Source organism: Schistosoma haematobium, chromosome 1, assembly GCF_000699445.3.
Source record: "Schistosoma haematobium chromosome 1, whole genome shotgun sequence".
NCBI classification, from domain to species: domain Eukaryota; kingdom Metazoa; phylum Platyhelminthes; class Trematoda; order Strigeidida; family Schistosomatidae; genus Schistosoma; species Schistosoma haematobium.
In genome coordinates, this window is record NC_067196.1 from 27,042,324 (window position 1) to 27,065,261 (window position 22,938).

A 22,938-nucleotide genomic window follows, 5' to 3' on the forward strand; every position below is an offset into this window, starting at 1 on the left:
ATATATAATGCTAAATCACAATATGGTAATTGAATTGATAACGATTAAATCCAAAATCAATCAATAATGATTTATAGACATTACCTATTTATTATTAACTAGTAAACATTAAAACAAATAAATTCAATAACATTTCATTGAAATCTTTATCCATAAAATCGATAATTTTTTTTATTTTCACATATTTTAATTATTTTTTCTTTTTTTTTAAAGTTTTCTTTTTTACACAATGGACGATTTTATTTTAAGTTAAAAATCCATTTATCTAATGAATAATGACCGTAGCACAAATACAGAAAGATAAACATTATAAACTTTCAACAATTCTATATCATTAAGATGTTTATATTCATTAAAGATGAAACATTATTTGAATGAAACATCAAGAAAAAAGAAAAAGAAAAGAAAAGAAAATATGTGATGACGCAACAACAAAAAACGTATACTTCTCTATTCGAAATTTTTTCTTCTTTCTTTCTTTTGGTTTTCTACAAAACAATATAAACAAGTATAAATAGGTGAATTGAAAAGTTGAATGTTAGTTTATTTTCTGTTTTTTTCTTTCATTAATATTATAGAAATACAGTACTTTATTAAAGATAAATAAGAAAGTTACATCAAAGTGAAATAATTCCTTCAATTTGTTTTTGATAATTGGCATAATTGATTTGGTCTTTCATCTTGTAGTTTTGTAAAATTAACTAAACTATAGTTTTATATTATTTGGAAAAGAAAAAAAAGAAAAGAAAGAAAAAAGTACTCTGAAGGTCAGTAACACAATAGTTTCTTTTGTGTACTGAACAATAAAAGGCATTTGATTTTTATATCGATTATTATTATTATTATACAGTTAATATTTGAAAGGAAATAATAATCTTTGTTACACATACTATTGTAGTAAACAAGAACAGGTGAGGACAATCGAATTATTTGACACGAAATTACAGAACGTCTTATTAAAATCTGAGAACCATATAGTAAATAGTTAATTTACAAAATATAAATCCATCGTTTCAAACTTGACTGTTTCTTTTGCAAATATCGGTTCATTGTCTCAGATATGATTGTTTATGCATTATCATACCAACTGTGTTCCGTTTCCGTTCCTTCCTTATCAATCTTCCACCGAAATACATTCTGTGCTTGACCACCGTTATATACTACTTATATGGATATAAGTAACCCACACCACACTACTACTACTAATAATAATAATGATAATAATAATACCAAAATCAATTGTTCCTTAATGTTTTTAGTCAATTCTGATATAGTTTATTTCGTTGTAAACTTTTTCTGTCATTTCATATTAGATGAAATAAAAATCGGTAAAATATTTGTATGATTTTTATTTAATTTCATAATAATTTGTTGATGTTGATGATAGGAACAATTACATAATACATTTGGATTTTCATATAAATCTGTTTGATTACAATAATCATAATGATCTATTAATGATTTCTTCGGTACTAACAATTGAAATTGATCATTTTCATTATAACAATTAGTTTGATAACTTTGATTTAATAATTTACAATCATTTGATTGATTATAAGAAGTAATATATGGATTACAATTTGAAAATGACTTTTTCATTGAATATATTGTACAAGAATTCATTGATCTTTGAGTCGGTATACTCCAACATAAATTTTGATTTTGATTTTGATAATTTTCTTTGCAAACGATTATTGTTTTTGTTTCATTTTGTTCAATTTTCTGATTAGATTGTGATTTCAATTTTTGTAAACGTTTACATTGTCGAAAATGTTTAAAGAATTTATTGATCACTGAAATAGGTAACCAAAAACTACAAAAAACAATCTGCATTCCAATTAATGTAAAAAAAGCTAATGTTGCTGGCAAAATAAGAAAACGATATTCTTTCCAGGTTGTTTGATCTGTACTAGTAAATTGATGATTTAAATGTGAATTCGAAGAGAGATTAGAGACAAATTTTGCAATTTTCCGTTTAATATGAAAATAGGATGATTTATTTGAGGTAGGAGCTATTGAGAAAAAAAACAATTAGATAAAATAAAATGGTTTATCATTAAATTTAAAAACACCAGGCATATTGAACAACATTCGTAATAATTGTTAAGTGTCTTGTTATGGTCAATATCTACTGATGTACACAGCTCTTTGAAATAATGCGTCAATAACATTATGTAACCACTAAGTGAATAATATTTTGAATAGCGCTTAAAAACATAACATAGAATACCAGTTTTGATGATATTCATTGATGAAAGTTCTTTCACTCTCTCTTGGTATTGCAACCCAATTTTTTGTTAGGTTTTCATTTGTAAATTACTCAATTTGCATAATATATAATATTAACTTGATAATACGATATGAAAAGTACAGTGCCACCATGTTCCTTAACTCATTTATATCCATCTTTTCTGATTTATTGAATGAAACATTGAGTAATTGAAGATCATATAATTAAAATTTTCTATTTATTTACATATTATTGTAACCCAAAACTCATTCTTATCAAATACATAACAAATCATCTCTTCCACTGAAACATCATATTTATCGATATGTGACTGGACAATGGTTCATAATTTAAGTTATTCAAGTTTGCTTGAAGTAACAAGAATAAACTAATAGAGAAGAGTTATTATGAAGCTACATTGTAAGCTGATTATCTCTACAGCACGTTACTTAGTTAAGTTTCTATAGTATGTGAAAGGATGGAAAACGAAGATTTATGGGAAACTTTCTTATTACTAAGGTAAATTTCTGTGCAAAGTAGTTTGTGTTTAGCGAAATGCTCGTAATAAATTTTTCAATATATCGACGATAGAACGTGATAAATCATATTGTAAAACGCAGTTATACATTTATATACGGATTCTGTGTAAACAGGCAAATTATAATTAATGACTTACATTTTTCATAATGATCTGTGAAGTTAGACTTTTTGATATATGTTGCGGAACCATTGGAAACGTTATCTGTGCTTGTGGTCCTATGTGTTGACGCCAGCTTAACACTTAGGCGGAAGTTACTGTTTTGACAAATAACCGATTGAGCTATAAATAAAATACACAGTATAAAAAAAATAAAACAAATGAATTTAATAATAATAAGCATGATTGGTTTAAGTTGATCAAGCGCTATAATAGCTTTCATATGTTATATGTAAACATATTTCTGTATACCTCTATATGTTGACATAATGACAGTATTTTTAAGGAAAACAGTCTTAATGACTAGAGAAAGTATTCTAGTATCAATTAATCAAAAAATCTAAAGAAAACGGATTTAATTATTTTAATTCAAACTTTCAATTGAGTAATGATATTTAATAACTTACCTACAAAATGAATAGGTAATTCATGATGAAATACTGGAAGAGATAAAATTTCATGAAATCTACTAATTTTGAGTATAAATTCCGTTGCATAATTGTCACCAAAACAATCTAAAAGTTTAATTACTTTAATCGGTAAAGTTCGATTGCATTTTGTTGTTACTCGTGAATCATTTGTCTATGAGTAAAAAAAATTATTAACAAGAAAACAAATAATAAATATAGATTTTAAATCATTGAGGTTTTTCATTAGATTTACAAATGTTGTAAATAGTCTATTCAAATAATGATCAAAATAAGATGACAAAATTGTTATTTTATACAATTGAAGTTATATCCGCCTCGTTTCCCATCAGTATACATACCATTTTTTAACTCCGTTTTTGCTCGGAACACTATAAGAAACTATCAGCAGTTTGACTTTATGGATAACTTGTGGTTTCACGTTTTGTTATCTCTACATAGTACCGGGATAAATGTATAAATTTATATGTAAAAACTTGAAAATAAACTTGGTGATGAGGATTTATTTCTCTAGCAAATTATATTATGACCACAAACAAGCAATTCAAACGTCAATCCCTTCATTTTTTTAAATACTATGAACTGTAAAGTAATATTTTTAAGTAATATCGTGTATCCAGTAGTTTGTGTTGTGTATTTTAGGCTTATCAACTGAAAAGAACTGTAAAATAATAGAAATCTGTTAGTTGGTTGAGATTATTAGAATATGTTCATATGATAAATTCTTCCATCGTATTGACGAAGACATAATTAACAATTTGATTATGATCACTGACATTTATTTAATAGTTAAATGAACAAAATATTTAATAAGAATTCTGTTTTTGGTTAAAATCATGAATTGATTGGTGTTAAAGAACCAATAAAAATCTGGAAGCACTGGATGGCCGTTTCATTCTATTGTGAGACTCCTTAGCAGTGCGCATCCATGATCTTGTTTGTGAGATTCGAACCCAGAACTTAATAAACTGCACAACCTTATACTGAAAATGTTTTACTGTTGTTACAAAATCAGTGATTTTCGTTTAATCATATATTTTATGTGGAGATTGTAAAAAAGTTAACTCACTTAAGTAGTCATTAGTTTGACAGATTAAATTTTGTTTTCAAACACAAAAAACATAGTGTTTTTCAGGATAATCCTTATTTGATTGTCATAATCAGGGTTAGCAGGGAATGACACTGAAATAAAATTAGGCTAAGTTCTTTACTGTATGATATTTCTATTAATGATATGAAAATCTAAATGATGTTTAAATTTTAGTGTATTTACAAAACTAAATAATTAGTAATGGTAGTTATAAATGACTAACAAGGATTGTAACTTTAAAAAACACAGTTTTCCAAAAACTTATCGCACAGTCAAGTAAGAGGTCAATAGAAACGTGTTATATATCGGATAATATTTTCCTATTCTCTTGTAAATCTTTGCTGGTATCACCATAGATACACTAATGACAGATTTGGATTAGATCATGAGAATGATTTTTTTTATCATTATCAGGTGTATATATCAATGAAAATTTACATATATATATATATATATATAGCTTTGTATAAATTGTGATCATACCCAATAAAGTGATTGAGAAAATGTTCGATTTGGTGGACAGATAAAAATCAAATTATCACCTTCATTGACGTTGATTTCATTTTGACCTTCTTTAAATCTGAAAATAATTGACAAACATCTGATAAATCATCTACTGAAAAGTGATAACAATTAAACCTATTTAATCGAACTTATCCAAATATAAAATCCATTTTTGACTTACTTAAGTTTTGTTTCAAAGTAAATCATCAGAACATTCGTCAAAGTGCCTTACGAATTAATTGGGTTTTCTAATTGTGGGATTGATTGATTTAACTGTTATCATCTTCATCTCTCAGCAAATTACCTTAGATTAATATGCAAATATCACTTACGCCATATAATATTGTTATATGAGAGTGTAACAGCTGGAGTAAACATTATCGTATTAAGGTTTGAAATAAACAATTTAGATTATAAACAAGTATTAACAAACAATAGAGAGTCTAAACCGGTATAGATCAATTAACTTGTTACCAATCCGTCAAAAACAACATTTAGTTAATAGTATTTTTGTGTATTAAACTTAATGCTTACGAATAAAAAGTGAACTTTTATTTAAAATTGAAGGAAATTCCGATACTACAGTGTACGTTATAAATTTTACAAGCAGCTCAACATTTTCTTACCTGGTTAATTAATACATTTACTTACGAATGATATTTTGTAAAGTAATTATAACGTTATATTTATCCTTCACTGTAAATATATATTTTAGTAAGTTAGTTAGCGTTGTGGTGTGTGCTACTTATATTGGCATAAGTAGTATATGATGTTAATCGTGAACGGAAGGTCTGGCAGCAGAGAGACAAGAGGATCGAACAGTAAAAAATGGAAATAGGATGCAATTTTTATGGAAATGCGAGAACAATAAGGGCTGAGTCATTTTGAGCATTTACTTTATGATTGTTAGATTTTATTAACAAGTCCTGTAATTTTGTGTTAAATACATTCGGTTGTTCCCACTCGTGTTTCGTTCACTACAGCGTGTATATGATAAGGAAATTTAATGAATGTAACACATTTTCCACCGTTTTTCTTTTCTTTTTTTGGAGAGTAAACAATATGCTAGATTAAACAAAACGACTGTATGTAAGTTGAAACTTTCAAATCAGACTATAAGTAATTTTATATGATACACTTATATATAACCTATTTTATTTTAATTCATAGATTTACCTAACATGAATAAGAAACTAAAACAGATTTTTTCTTAACAAATACTGATTTCTGCGTTGAAGTCTGATGACATAAACGGATCTGTCATAAAATCAAAAAAAATTTTTATTAAACGAAAATTCTTTATGAGTTATATACAAATGGCGTTTATATTCTATTTGTAATCTGTTTGTTTTAAACATTAATTGTTTTGAAAAGATTTAGTTTGTTCATCTATTCATTTGTGGTAAGAACATAGAATATGTCAATTTATTATGAATTGGATTACTTTAGTAATATATAATTTCACTGTTTTATGGCATGTACTTAGTAGGACTGAAGACTTTTTAAACAGAAGTTGTCTGTTTCAAGTAACATTTCAGAAAGCCAGAATAATCATCCAGATACCTCGTATATCTTAGACTTATAACACGTGATTGTAGATATAAAATGCTAAACCACAATATATAGAAAATAGCAAATAAAAACACGTTTGGTTTTGATACTGTGTTGAATAGTAGATTAATTACTGAATTAAACATAATTTGAAATAGGATAGTTAAAAACATGATATTGAACGTCAGAAGGGGTTTTGTGGATATTGTAGTAATTTCAATGGTTGAGATCATGAATCAGTTGAAGCTAGACTACCATAGAAAACGGCCGTCCAGTGCTTCCAGGTTTTCCATGGTGGTCTAGCTTCAACTGATTCATGATCTCGACCATTGATATTGAATGCGCTAGAAATTACCCTACTTATAACACTATATAAAAACAACCGGAATAATCCGTTGAAAATAAACACAGAAAAAAAGGAAACAATTGCTCAATCAAATAGTTTCTTGCATTTTATAATTCATCTTCTTTGTGTCATTTGGAAAACAGATAATATTTCTGTCACCCAGAATGCTTAGGATGACTAATGTCTTAAAATTCCATCGTTGATGTTTCATTATTTATTTGTTAGATATTGTCAATATTTACAGCAGATAAAATTAATCGGACACGTTTTATTTCGTTTGTTTTGAATAAATTGTTGTTTGACAATAAGTCTCACTAATGAGTTTCATATATATACGAAATGATCATACTATCTAATTCGTTATTCATAGTTTTAGACCTACTGAGAATATTTCGTCTAGAATTCTAGATATTATAGTTGGTTTCATTTTCATATAAGCCTTGGTCGAAACTAACGGTTTCCACATAGACTATATTGTGTTATTGATACAGTTCTTCAGTTGTTATAAGATGGACTTAACGGCAAAGAAGTGATTGAATTTTTTTATTTCACGTTTTGTATTTTACGACTTTTGTTTTGGTGATTTAAATTGAATCAGCTTACGATCATTTTACATTATTTTAATTGTAATTATTGTAATTATTAATAGTCAACTATCATTTAATATAAAGCATTTATTTATAAATTAAATCTGTTTTATGGATGTTTGGGCTAACACGACAAAGGGGATATGAACACATATTTGGTAAAACAAATTTATGATCTATCTTGACAACAAACATAAATGACCTAATAAATAAAGTCAGAAAAAAATAGATAGATTATGTTATGTAAATGTTGCGTTATGTTTTAATGTATGCTACAAGTTATCATTTTTGATACCAAGTTCAATTCACTAACAAAATAATGTCCATTTATACTAAATAAATGTTTCTTAAACAGATTGTCACTTATATACTCATAGTTTTCTTCATTGATTCTTTAGGTTTTAAACAATAAGAATGATCCAGACAAATTAACACAGAATTATTGTTCATTGTAAGGGATATTTCTACATTTTATAAGAAAGTCATTAAACGAAAATATATTTTGATATAAGAATCATGAATTTTCTTATTTATTTGACCGTGATATTATTCCATATTACAAGATGTCCAATTTACACATAAAGTAGTGACTATTATTCTCACAGTTGTACATGATTATTATAGATAACAATGAGCGTATCGTACACAACACAAAATACCTACTTCTTAAAAATCTATGCAATATACTGTTGAATAAAGGACCTTTTTTCAAATATTAAAAATGAATCATAAGTAGACTTTTACCTGTTCAATAAACGGTCTCTTCAAACTTTAGACTTTTATAGTTATTAGTTTTGAAATATGTACAGATAATTCAGTTCTTTTGTTGTTTAATATGGGTGATTATTTGTTATAACTTGTGGCCTGAGTGCCCTGTTAATGTATAACGTAACGATACCGCCAATTAAAGAGCAGTGAATTATCAATTGAACCAGTGACGCGTAAAACACATGCGAGCAGTCTGGAGTCCTGATTGGTCCCGCTTCCTGCCTAGCCCAACCAGTTAAGTCCAGAACGCCGATTTCAGCCTCTGAAATATGAATCATTTATTTCAAACATACGGGGTTTATATACCAGTCGAACAGACCACATCGTACCAATAAAATATGAAAGAACATTTGTACAAGAATTAGCCAAATGTGGCTGTGAATGAGGGAGGTAGTAATTAATGGACAAGGCATAATTTCAGAATGGCAAATGGTATAATATTAGTTCGTAGGTCAAAGCAAAGCTCATAATAAATGGGACACGGATATGAGTAATTTAGTTACATAACAATTATATGATAAAAAGATACGTATAGTATTGGTTCATAATGGATCCCAAAAGTTACCATTCATTATGCTTATCGGGATCTAACATTATTACTTAGAATAAAGTACAGTAATAACCTACTGAATAAAACTAATATAAAGGTATTCTTTCTCATCTTAAAAAAATTAATCATGTATTCTCAGGACTACTAGTGATGCTAACACCACAGCTAATAATAATAATAATAGGAAAACATGTGAATATAATAAACAAGCACAATTGTACTTGATTAAGAAAGATTATAATTACATTACCCGAATTAGGTCATTGAATAGTTAAGTTTACTATCGATCGATTGAGCCTGAGGTTAGCTTAGATAAGAAAAGATGTTGAACATATTTCTTTTGTACACCTTACTCTGGTTTTTAAATCCGAATTGTTACTGTTTCTACCGTTTGACAAAAAAATTACTGACCCGAAAAATAATTGAAAAATATTGGCTTATTCTAGCACATGACATAACTTAATTCATTTTATCTTACCTTAAACGTCTCCACTTTTTGGATTATTAATTTAGACACATCATTATAGAATTTGATAAGAATTCGTTAAAAAGACTATTCTTTGTTCATATTTATATGATGCGGTTTTTTTAGGCGATCGTCAAAAATAAAATATTTCAATTGATTATACTGAAATAGCTTCTTAAATGTAAATGAAATCTGTACAAATTTTTATAATGTAATGAAAAATTTATTGAAGAATAATGACTGTGTTCGCCCTGAAGGTGTAGGTAATTTTTTCTAACAGATTTCAATGTTTATGTTGAGGATATAGAATCACCAAGTACAATATAGGAGGAATAAAATCAAAATTGAAGATGAATTTTTATTATATAAATTTGTTCACTGTGAATGTTGCTCATGGACTTCCAGTTCAGTTTTCACTATAGTTTGTATTCATTGACAAGAAATAAGTTTATAAACTACTGTCATTTGGATCGATATATAACTGATCGTTATAATGTATTTAAGATTCCACTGGATCTTGATCGTAAAAGTTTTTATTCAAGAATTGAACTTACTACTCTAGTTTGCGTCGCAAAGAAGAAAAGAACAGCAGTAGTCTTGCTCACTGTATTGAAAATGGAGAATAGGAACTTAACGTTCAAAAATAGTCATTTATAGGAAAGATGTTTATTTATTGTGTAACAAAGAGGGTTTTAGAACAAGTTGGACGCACGATTTCAAACTATCTTGGTACTTATTGCTATTCATGATTTGTAAATGAATAATGTTTTCAGCAAACCATGGGAGATTACTCCTTCATTGATAAAGAACATTTTAAAATTTGTCATAAGACTTGTGATTTTATTCGTATTGGTGAATTTCCGGTATTATGCATTTTTAAATATAGATCTTGATGACCCTGTGTTCTATAGTTTTACTACTATACATTTTACCTTGAGTATGAGTTGATTTTCATCTGTAAATAATTATTATGATATCATTAATTATAACATCAGAATTTGATAGTTTGTACAGAAGTAGGAGTTTTATTTCTGTTATACCTTTGGTCAGCTAAACATTTATTTGAGAATTTATTATTTAGTATGTAGAAATTCATCTGAAGTAATTTAGTAATGTCGATATTTTATTGAAATAATTTTTAATGGCTGAGATCATGAGTCATTTGAAGCTAGACCACCGTGGAAAACCTGCAAGCACTGGATGGCCGTTTCGTTCTGTTGTGGGACTCCTCAGAAGTGCACATCCTCGATCCCGCCTCGCAAGATTTGAACCCATGACCTATCATTCTCGCGCGCGAACGCTTAACCACTAGACCACTGAGCCGGCATCCAACGGTGTTATTGTCTAACTTCAACTAATGAACGAAATCGAGTGACTCATCCACCATTAAAAACTACTATAATATCCACAAAACCCCTTTTGAAATAATTTTGTCTAAATAAAATTTTTTTCACATAATGTGGCCAATTAACTAAACTGTCGATATTTGTCTACAAGCAATCGGTAAGTAGAATAAATTTTAATAAAATAAAGTTCTCGTAATGAAAATGAGAGTGGAACATTTTATGTAAAATACTTCATATTAACATATTTAGTCCACAGCTGGCTTATTACTGACTAAGCACTGCGTGCATATATCATTGAAAGTAATATACATATAGACCATTTGCCATATATATATGTATATCCCGCTCAATAAAAAAATTTGTTTACGCCATATTACCAACAAAGTTATTAAAAATTAAATTCAACCAAACAATTTTTTAAAACCAGGAAATGCTGGTCATTTGTTTCATAGTAGTATAAACACTCAGGGATATAGGCACAGTAACCTAACCAGAAATCGAATATAAATTTTATTTTAATATTCGAATAACAAATTGAAGAAAAACTAATGATTTCAAATTCTGTAAATATTATTAAAATAATTACGATCCAAGTAAAGTATACTGTTGAACTAAGTTAATAAGAATCTTACTTGTGAATGAACTGCATTGGATTTAATTCAAGCAATTTTCTAATTTCGTAATAGTGAATTTCAATATAAAACTATTGAATGATATATACTATTACTGAGTTAACATAAAAACAAAGCATATCATTTACATCTAAGAAGATATTAATACACAATAGAAGTGCAAATAAAATTAAATTATGTCTTATACCACTTCAGTGAATACGGTCGAATTCAACATAACGAAAATTTGTAATAAGAAAGACAGAATATTCAATTTTGTTTAGTAAACACAGATTTCACCGAAACAAACATTAATTTATTTATTCAGAATTAATATTTGTCATCTTCAGATTGTATTTATATTGTATTTAAAATATTCCTTATTAGATAATCATTAATTAAAGTAAATTTACATTGGAAGATTCAAGTAAAACAATACCAAGTGAATTCAAAACGTCATCTTATTGCACAAGCAAGTAGCTATCAGGATTCAGTAGCTAAGTGAATAGCGCGATGGATCCCAGTCCCAGACTGAACATCATCCATGAAATTTACGTTCATCCAGCTGACGAGTCCTAAATAGAACGAAGCGCGCTTCTTGAATTCCACTGCTAGCCACTATCTATCTTTGCTCCAAAAGCTTATGAATTAAGGCAATATCGTGGCAACCCGTACAAAATGCATATATACTAACAAGTGACTGATGAATTACGGTCCTAAACAACAATGCAAGTTACAAGGAAATAATATCAAGTGAATTCAAAACTTCATCCCATTTCACAAGCAAGTGACTATTAGGATTTAGTAACTAAGTGAATAACACGATGACGTTCTCATTATCTTTGTTTACATAGTTTACTATATTTATATGAAATTAGGCTTTTTATTTTTTTTTTAACATTTATCATTCATAAATAAATTTCACATTATTAATAACTATTTCTTGTAAAAAAAAATAAAAAAACAAAAAAAAATTTTATTTCATGGATAAAATATTTTTTGTCTTAGAAACTAAATTAATAAACAATAATAATACTTGTGATTTATGTGTATAATTCTATAAAGTATTCTAGCAATCTAAATATTATAGGTTAATGAGTGCTTTTCATAATACAGTAATTATTTATGTTATAAATTAATTTTACAGGAAGTATGTTTTCTATTTCTATTTTTTTTGTTCTTTCCTATTTTTTTTGTTTTTTATAACATGTAAACTTTGATGATTGATAAGAAGAAGCAGTAGTAGTAGTAGTAGTAGGAGGAGGAGAAGTAGGAGAAAAGAGCAAAGATTGTAACCTTATGAATATTAAGTTTTATAGATAACATCTAATAGAATATAAAACTATTCAATTAACATTCATTAATAAAATAATATTTAGGGTAAATTTAGGACACAATCATTATTTGTAAGGTTGTTGTTGTGAAAATATCACTAAAAATTGTTTCATTGGTATACAATACCAGTCTCAATATTGTGTCATTATTATCATTATTATTATTATTAGTTGTCATGGATTTGTATTTTATTGTGTATATGTATTTGATTATCATTTCTTGGTAGATGACTTCATGAACGACTGTAACTATATTACAAATATGAAGTTAATCCAATGATAACCAATAGTAGAAATAAACATACTGGTTCTTTTGTTTATGAGATTTCTCAATTGAATGTATCTGCTTCTTGGTGTTGATTACTACAGTTAAACTCATAACCATTATTAATTGATTTAAATGCCAGTATATTATTCACTAAATTATTGAGCTATAATAGCTATTTAAATTATTCAACTCCTTTGATATTTACACTTCCCTAATAGATGTTTGAATTATTATGATTCAGAATTAAAATATACACGGTCTAACTAGCAATATAAATAAATGTGAAAACGTCTATTGTTATTGTATTGATTTTATCTATCATTTCACAAATTCTATTAAGATATCTTCTAACAATTACATAAATTCACTAACAGGATGATGAATGTGTATGACTGAATTAACACTTTGAAAGTCTTATTTATTATTTAAAATATTTGTTCAGTTACTTTAGGTAGATGAATAATGCTAAAACAAATAAATAACTCAATTTCGTGAATTGATTAAAGTTAGACATTAACACCGTTGGATGTCGGCTCAGTGGTCTAGAGGCTAAGTGTTCGCGCTCAATACCGGTGGGTGCCGGGTTCGGATCTTGCAAGGCGGAATCGTGGATGCGCACTGCTGAGAAGTCCTATACTAAGATGAGAAGACCATCCAGTGCTTCCAGGTTTTCCACCGTGTTCTAGCTTCAATTGACTCATGAAATATTAAATAAATAACTGTCACTATTAAAATAATGTGTGCCAAAAATTGTTTTCAGTTTCTTTAATAATATCATTCATAAAATAAACGATAATAGTACAACTGGTAATAATGTTTTTTTAAAAATATAATTTTTAGATAAAAAGAATATACACAATGAGACAAACGTTACTGAAGGTAACTCAGGGCTGTCCACTCTCTCCATTCTTGTTTAACTTTCTCGTCGACGTACTTTTAGAGATAACACTCTCCTCATCCAAATTTCCAGGGGTTGAACTTCTACCGGGAGGTTCACTTGTTGACTTAGAATATACTGATGACATAGTTTTATTTGGTGAAGACGCTGACAAAATGCAGAGTCTTCTGACCACTCTAAGCAACAATGCAAGCATGTTCGGGATGCGATTCTCCCCCTCGAAATGTAAAATGTTGCTTCAGGATTGGGTTGCATCGACACCCGAACTAATGGTAGGGAGTGAAGTAATTGAGCGTGTCGATCGCTTCACTTATCTTGAAAATCTCATCAGTCCTTGTGGTCTGGTGTGTGACGAAATCTCAGCACGGATACAGAAGGCTCGACTAGCTTTTGCCAAATTACGTCATTTATGGCGTAGGCGAGATATCCGTCTATCAACCAAAGGACGTGTTTACTGCGCAGCAGTTCGTTCCGTCCTACTTTATGGCAGTGAAACATGGCCTGTAAGAGTAGAGGATATCCGTAGGCTACTAGTATTTGATCATAGGTGTCTTCGAAACATTGCTCGCATATCATGGGAACATCGAGTAAGTAACACAGTTGTTAGGAAACGGGTACTAGGTAAGGATGGCAAATCAATTGATGAAGTAGTGAAACTTCATCAGTTGAGATGACTGGGACACGTGTTACGTATGCCCAACCACCGACTGCCTCGATGTGCTATGTTCAGTGGTATAGGAGTAGGTTGGAAGAAAGCTAGGGGCGGCCAGACCAAAACATGGCACAAGTCCATGAAGTCACTGACAAGTGGACTGAGTCATGTTGGTAGGTGTAGACTACGTGGTTGGGGACCGCGAGATGATAGCAACCGATGGTTAGAGACCCTGAATGACATGGCTCAAAATCGTTTGCAATGGCGCAGGTGCATCCACTCTTTGTGTTCTCCCAAATTCTAATCCTCTGAATTCTTCATGTCCCTTGTTTTTTCCTCTTCCCAAATTTATTTCACTGGATTATACTCTTTAAATAACATCTTCAAACCCTAATTTTTCTGATTACAGCTTATAATTTTACTACATCTAGCACTACGGGATTTGAATGGACAACAGCATCTCTGTGCTAATGTGGTGTGGCAACTCGAACTGATGTACGTACGTACGAAGTTCTACGTTGGTGATGAGTGACTGACTGACTACTAAAGGTAACAGTATTATTTATAATTTCGGACTTAAATAACACGCAGAAAGCGTTTTTGAGTACATAACTCTGGTTTTCCCAAATGTGCAGCAAATATTTTGGTATTGATAAGAAAAGGGATGTTCACTGTTATTAGCAGCTTCCTATCTATCTTTTAAATGACTCTGAACGCAAAGAACTCGTCACCGAACCAGTCTTTCTTCTTATATATTATTCTTTTCTGCATCCTTTACACAACTGATTCATTTGTTTTTGCTTGGAAACTTCCGCTTTATAACAGTGAGTACATTTGGATTTTTGTTTCCACATAAAGTTTTATTCATGTCGTGATTCGACTAAAATTACTGATAATTTTCCAAAACAATGCATTCTGTTCGGTAAAAGCTTTCTTTTGTCTGTCCCGTGCGTTGCAAATAATAAATAATACTGTTAGACACAATAGATTCTATATTTATCGACTGATGTTGAATGAATATCCCCCACAGCGGTAAATATTTATTACACAATTAAATGTTCGGTCTGTAATTAGCTATCTCAACGTAACATAACTAACAATTATGATTACTTTTAAACATTTGGAATAATTTGTTTTGTCTCAAAATGGTGTATTATAAAAACGATAAATACATATGTTCTTCAAAAAGCATTATTTTCATTCGTTTTTAGAAATTTCTTTGGTTTCTGACTATTATCTATGATTTTTAATGGTTGAATTCATGAATCAAATAAGGCTAGACCATCATTGGAAACTTAAAAGCACTGGACGACCGTTTCGTCCTGGCGTGGCAATCCTCAGCAGTCTGCATCAACGGTCTGGAGGTCAAGCGTTTGCCCGCGAAACCAAATGTCCTGTATTCGAGTCCCGAGTGTAGGGTGGTTGATGCTTACTGCTGAAAAGTCCAATACTAGAACAAAAAGACCGTCCAGTGCTTTCATTTTTTCTGTAATGGCCTAGCTTTAATCTATTCATGAATTCAACTATTAAAAATCACTACACTATCCACAAAACCCTATTCTGATATTGTCTATAACTTGACTTGAAAATATTACATTTAGCCAGTTGTACTATTATCTAAAAAACTGTCTTTTCAATAGGGCTAATGTAACATGGGTAGTTCAGCATTTGTTTGAGAATTACACATAATTAACAGAGATTACAGTTTTCTTAATGACGTATATATCCTTTGAAATTTAGAAAGTTGGATGAGTTTCACTAGAAATTTATTCAGCTTTTACGATTTTTGGAATGAAAAAGTAGCAAAAATTACTCAGAAATACTTTGTACTAGAATATGACAAAATGTCATTAATTACTTGTGGTGCATATACATATATTGTGCACTCACGTGATTACCATTTAGCGTAATTACTGGAGTATCTATTTCATATTCGTATCAGAAACGTTTTGTGGAGATTGTAGCAATTTCAATAGTTGAGATCATAAGTCAACTGAAGCTAGACCTTAATGGAAAATCTGGAAGCACTGGATGACTGTTTCGTCCTATTGTGAGACCCCTCAGCAGTTCGCATCCACGACCCAGCCTAGTGAGATTCGAACCCAGGACCTATCAGTTTCGCTCGCTCGCGAGCCCTACAGTAGGATGAGACGGCTATCCAGTGCTTCCAGGTTTTCCATTGTGGTTTATCTTCAATTGACTACTGATTTCAACTATTGATATTTCACAATCATTTCAATAACTCACAAATTTTTATGAAAAAATCATAAATTTACTACTACATATTCTTATGTAGTCTTTGGTCAGAATGTTTCTCAACAAAAGTAATGTAAACTGTAAAACCATCTGTTTCATGATTTTCTGACTTATACAGATTGTTGTAAATTTGGAAAAAAATTCTAAAATTATTTGAATTATTTACTTAACAAAGTCGCATGTTTATATTTCTAATACGAAATAAAAAGACAGATACTGACTAAACTATATTGCATGATTTTTATATGTATATTTGGTTCGTCGATAGAACAAGTATAATTTCCATTTTTACGATATACTCAGCTCATTATTACATAATTTATCAAAACCATCTATTTAACGGTGCATAATAAATACTTTTAAAGAAAAAAAATGAAAAACGTTCTTTCTCCTTTGCAAATGTTTACATGAAGTAACTGTTCAAGTGCGTCACATCACTTACAAATGAGTATGGTTTATAGTGAAATAGATTTCAACGATAAATATAGTGAATTACCTTTTTAAGACAAAAAGTGGATTATGGTTTATAAAAATCATAATATTCTAAAATAAATATTGAATTATGACATAGATTGAACTCAGGCATAAATACTTGAAATATCTGACTGTTGTAGACATATTACCTCCAGATATTCTAACTAATCAGGGTTATCTGTATAAGTTACTTAAAAAAATGAAGATTTCAATTGTAGACATTTAAATACTGGACTCGGTGGACGTTTAGATTTCAAGTTTACTTTAAATACCAAAATCCTTACTTTCGACAGACAGAAATAATTAATTATGGTCATATTGTCAGTATTCAAAAGAATCAAGGTAATATCACGATTTTTTGCTAAATTTCTAAATATTATTAGCAAAGTTTGAATGGAATAATTCTAATTTGCACGAATGGGTAAACTAAGGTATTCATTGTTTTGTTTTTTTGTTAATCAGCAGAGTATAATATAAAGAATAATGACAAGTAGATTATTTTTTAATTGACTATTTTTCTGAAAATAAGTTTGGTCTAGAAAAATTCTGACAACGAATTGCATTTGATAAAACAATTAGGTTTTTATAATTTTTGGCCGGAAGCTTTTGATTCATGAAAATCAAAAAGAAAACAAAAGTTTTCACAACCAATTGAGACCAAGATGGATAAAATCACTTTATAACCTAAACAAATCTAAAGTTGCGATAAACTTCTAGAATACTCATTTTTTTAATTTTTATATGAAATATTCATTGCACTGTTTATTTATTTTATTTATTTTAACACATAGATATTGGTACAAGGAGGCACCAAATACATATGCGCCACACAAATCTGATTCGATATGTGTGAGGGCTGTGATACTGCCCGGGTGCCCAAACCGAAGCAGATGGTTTTCTTAGGGGGCCACTCCCCGAGCCTTCGACCTGAATGTCTGATCCACAAGGCAGTGGAGCATCGTAAGGAGATGCAGTCACATGGAAGCCGGTGACCAACAACTGGTTCATACGCCATTTGTTCCTGCAGGATACTGAAGCCCATGTGCACCATTGGTTTTGAATCCGGTTAAAGCGCCGGACATTCGCTTTTCGTCCTCTCATTTTCGTAAACAACACCCCCGCCACGAGAAGGCAGTGAGTAGGACTTCCTGGCAGAGGCTATATACGCGTGGCCATGTGGGAGCATTTCGAGAGGGAGAACGAACTCTCCCCACTCTCGGCCTTACCAGGGCATTTGGGGCATTGTGCATTTGGGGGCCATTGCACTGTGGTTAAGTATTGATCATTAAGATATCCATGACTAGAAAATCATCATGAAATCATAGATATGAATTCAGATTTTATTATTTGCAACCTTTTTAAAGAATATCTTTACAACCGAGAAAACATTAATACACATTTTACGTACAACGAATGATGAAACAAGAAAAAAATATAGGAATGTATTCTTTAACAAATATAATCCAACAGTTTATTAATCTGAGGTTGATTATGGACAAACAGTTCTCAGTATAATCATTATTTTAAAAATAACCAGTTACGATAACAGTAGAATTAATTGTTGTTTTAATAATAATGGATATATAGAATGTTACATATGCCGCAATGTGAAGCGTATAAACGTCTATATTACGTCAACACATATACTTATGTATCAAACCGAGTTGTTTGTCTATGCAACCTAATGCTGCAAGCCTAGAATCCTTGTATTTAAATTCAACAAAATGAAATACAAGATTTTCAACCCAGGATATTCATACCATATGGTGTTCTTTGCGAAGATGTTTATTAATTACGATTCTTACAATAAAATATCATGGTATTTGTATTGGTACTTTATATATACATTGTAACACCTTGGTCAATATTTTCGAGTTTAAAGAGATAGGCTAGTTTAAATACCAAAAATGTCAAGTACATTTTCAGCGATTTAATCTTAGCGTCTATTTCGTTCATCTACTACTAATAGACCCCATACAAATATTGTTGTAATTGTTTTTACAAAGGTCATGTAGTTAAAACTGAACGGGAGACACGCTTGTTTTACTATGGTACTTTTTTATTACAATACTTTATCTAGAAACCATTTGTTAACTGTATAAATTAACATTTAACACATCAAATTACAGCAAAGCTTTTTAGCTGTAATTCAGGTTGAATGATGTTTCAGTTGAACTGAAACAGAATTATGTATTCACGATTTTTATTTGTTTATTTTATTAAACTTATTAATCTTTTTGCAATTTCGTGTTTACGTAAATATACTTCTAGTTTAACACAAACGAATGTTGAACGAACACATTATCGTGAATAGAGTAGTAATAATTTCAGTGATAGAATTAAAGTAGAACTATCTTCAAGCGGTATTGTGATATACATGGTGGAAATATAAAATTTTACAAAAAGGAAACAAACTATTCAATTAAGTTTTATAGAATCAGATTGTATTTATGTTGGGGACGTTAGATCTCCAGAACCCACTTGAGGAAGGACCTCATTTTGTAATTTATTTAGAAAATTTGAATTTGTTTGTTTTCGCGCCAAAGGCGCTCTTTTACCTTCATGTCGTATTTCCCACTGGGAAATACCTTAAATGCTATTGGCCCGTTGCGTCTTTTAATATGCTATTTGGTAACTCTCCTCCAGGACAGTTTTGCACTGTATATATACGTTTTGAATTGTGTTTGTTGTTATCGCTCGTTTCTGGCTGTTTTGCGGAATATACTTTCCATTTCAACCTTTGACTTCTCCCTCTAGTTAGCGGGGCTGGGACTCATCAATAGCTAGCTTACTGGTCTTTGGTCACCGAGTCTTGTTCTCGTTCAACGATTAAGTGAACTCGTGATAGCTTCAAACAACCTATTAAAACAACACACTAGAAACAAGTTTGGGTCAACGATAACTTATTATTTTAGGTCAATTATTTAAACCATAAATTATTATTCGTTAATCGTTTAAGCTTTAAAAATGACAGTTTTTGATGGTCAAATTAAATTTATTAACTGTATGAAGTCGAGTAAATGTCTGAACATAGTCATATTATCAAACGTTTTTATGTAGTGCGATACTATACGTTTTAGCAATGGGTTTCTAAACGCAGAGTAACAAAACTGTTGAATGTATACTGACCAACTCGAAGATTTCGAATCAAATAAAATTTATTTTATTAAGACATATTTTAGACAAATTATGATCAAATTAAATATGGGAATGCAATAAAGAATGATAACAATAATGTTACATGTAACGTATATTACTAAAACTGCGTTATTTATAACCAGGACAGACTCAATGAACAAAGAATATGCTGTTTAATAGATCGGTAAAGTCTAAACATTTCAACAACTAAACCTACTGGATACAACTGAATGTATTTTTGGCATTAGTTTTGAATGCAACAATTAAACGGCAGATTTAAGAGCACTCTAATTAAAATTTTTTTTATTTAGTTTATAGCAAAACCTAGCGATTTTCACCTTATCCTAAAAGTATTATATTATTTTTTATCACATTATTCAAGTTTATGGTTAAATAAAATGTTTTAAATACTATCTAATGATGTTTTTTACTTAGATTTTAGATATATATATATTCCCAGTTCAATAGTTATTAAAAGGCTTTATTACACCTGAAAAAGTAATTTTAAACTTTAGTTACATTTCATAAGGGATTTTGTGGATAATGTAGTAATTTCAATGGTTGAGATCATGAGTCAATTCAAGAGGTAGTTCCTGGAGTTATAGTGAGAAGCAGTGACCAGTGGAGTTCAACCAGCTTTGTTGTGATATAGTAAAGTACTGAAGACACTGGTGGATGTGTAGATCAATTTGGTGGATAAGTTAAAGTTAGACATTAACAGCGTTGGATGACGGCTCAGTGGTCTAGTGTTTAAGCGCTCGCGCGCGACACTGATAGGTTCTGGGTTCGAACCTCGCGAGGCAGGATCTTGTATGCCCACTGCTGAGGAGTCCCACAATGAAGCGAACCGACCGTCCAGTGTTTCAAGGTTTTCTATTACGGTCTAGCTTCAATTGACTCGTCATCTCAACCCTTGAAATTCAATTACATTTGTTGAGTAGAAAATATTATATCTTCTTCTTTACGGGTTGGTTGAGACAAATTCTGTTTTTTTTTATTTTCTACCATTTTGTGTATTAGTTTCACTTGGAGACAATAAAATAACGTAAACTAATCTTAATAAAAACAACCTAGAAACTAAATTATAATTTATATTATAATATGATGTATATCAAACTAAGGTTATACAGATATGATATGAATTTCAAACTAATGCGTTTTACATTTAAGTTATATGAATAGCTTCATCAAGTTTAAATATCGAATTCTTAATTTAAAGAAAAAAAGAAAAAAAGCAACACGTTAGAACACGTTACCTCCAGTTATTAGCATCCCAAAGTATTACATGATCTTGTAACTGAGCACAAGTAGAAATCAATGATTGCATAACAATTATTCCAATTAAACATTTTTTGCACATTTAAAGTATAATTTAGAAATTAAAAACATTTAAAGTTATTTTATTTTGGTTCCTTTTTAATAATCAATTTCAAATGAAATAAAATATTCTAGGGTGTTTTAAAAAGAACTAGTAACATATTTGTGTAATACTTAGAAAATTTTTAAAAAAAAAAGAGAATATATAATGTGAGAGTAATAGATGATTGGTTAAAATAAAACTACAGTTTCATTGGTTATGTTCAAATATGATTATAGTAAGTTGTGTGTATTATCCTTTTTCATCATTGTTTTATTTTTATTGAAAGTGAAATTTCCCATTTTGACATTTGGCAAGTAAAGAAGTAATGAATCAAGAGAAGAAAGTTCTTTTCAACTAGTTCTTCATCATGGCTCTACACTGATATATATATATGTTACAATAATGAAATACTCATTGAGTGGATTCGTTACGTGATAGTTACATAATATATCAATTATAAATTAAGACAGTAATTGGAAGAAAGAGAATTAATAATCAAAGTAATTATTCCAAAACCAAGCAGATGCTACGTTACATAATATACATATATATATACGCATATAAGAGAAGGAACTAGTAGAATATTTTGATGAACGGTCAGTGAGTATAGTAGTTACGTAAGAATCAAGAGAACAAATGTTGAGAATCGGTAAAATACAAAAATTACAATAAATGGAGAAAATGTGAAAATAGTTTATCAAAGTTCTGCTACGAACTCCACTATGCCGATGGGCCAGATAGCGAGAGTGGTTGTACAAACATATTTTGGATTCAAAGATTAGGTTTGTGAACATGGATTGAATTGGCTTCAGCAATGTGCAAATGACGCTCGAATAGTTCGTCCTTTGTTTTTAACTGTTTGTTTCACATATTCATTTATTACATCCTGGTGAAATGCTTTGACTGCTTCCATTTCATTAACTATCAGTATCAATTATGAAAATGAAACTTACAACAACAAAAAAACAATAACTTATTATTCTACTTTTACCCTCCTTTTTTTTCTAAACGTTTAATATTCTTCAATAAATTGATCATTTAAAACGAAATATTAAACTGAACATTACAATATTAGATTATATTTTTAAAGTAAAGCGCATTTTAACATACTACTTGTTTAAAGTAATTATTTTCGATTAGAGAGAGTGAGAGAGAGTGAAAAATGGATGGATGAAATAGTTAGACAATTATCAATATTATTTTTTTCTTCTTGTTACTATAAGTATAAACCACTTGAGAGGGAAAAGTTGAAATAATTTTTTCTGTTTTATAGATTTTGTCAGTTATTAATAGTATACATACTTTTTAAAAGAAGGTTTTACAAGGTATATTAGAAGAAAAGATGAAAGAGGTACGTTTGTATTTTTAACATTTAAAAAATTAC

At 29.7% G+C, this 22,938-nt stretch overlaps 1 protein-coding gene across 1 annotated transcript; it reads right to left on the bottom strand.

Annotated features, from left to right (window-relative positions):
• Nucleotides 1-258: 258 nt before the first annotated feature.
• MS3_00006394 (uncharacterized protein) lies at nt 259-21,676 on the bottom strand. Its single transcript, XM_051214532.1, has 5 exons — nt 21,451-21,676; nt 4,929-5,025; nt 3,335-3,509; nt 2,907-3,050; nt 259-2,012 (listed from the first exon to the last, which is right to left on the bottom strand). The coding sequence occupies exons 1-5, from the start codon at nt 21,552-21,554 to the stop codon at nt 1,300-1,302; spliced, it is 1,233 nt and encodes a 410-aa protein (XP_051073579.1). The 5' UTR covers nt 21,555-21,676; the 3' UTR covers nt 259-1,299.
• Between the last annotated feature and the right edge of the window lie 1,262 nt (nt 21,677-22,938).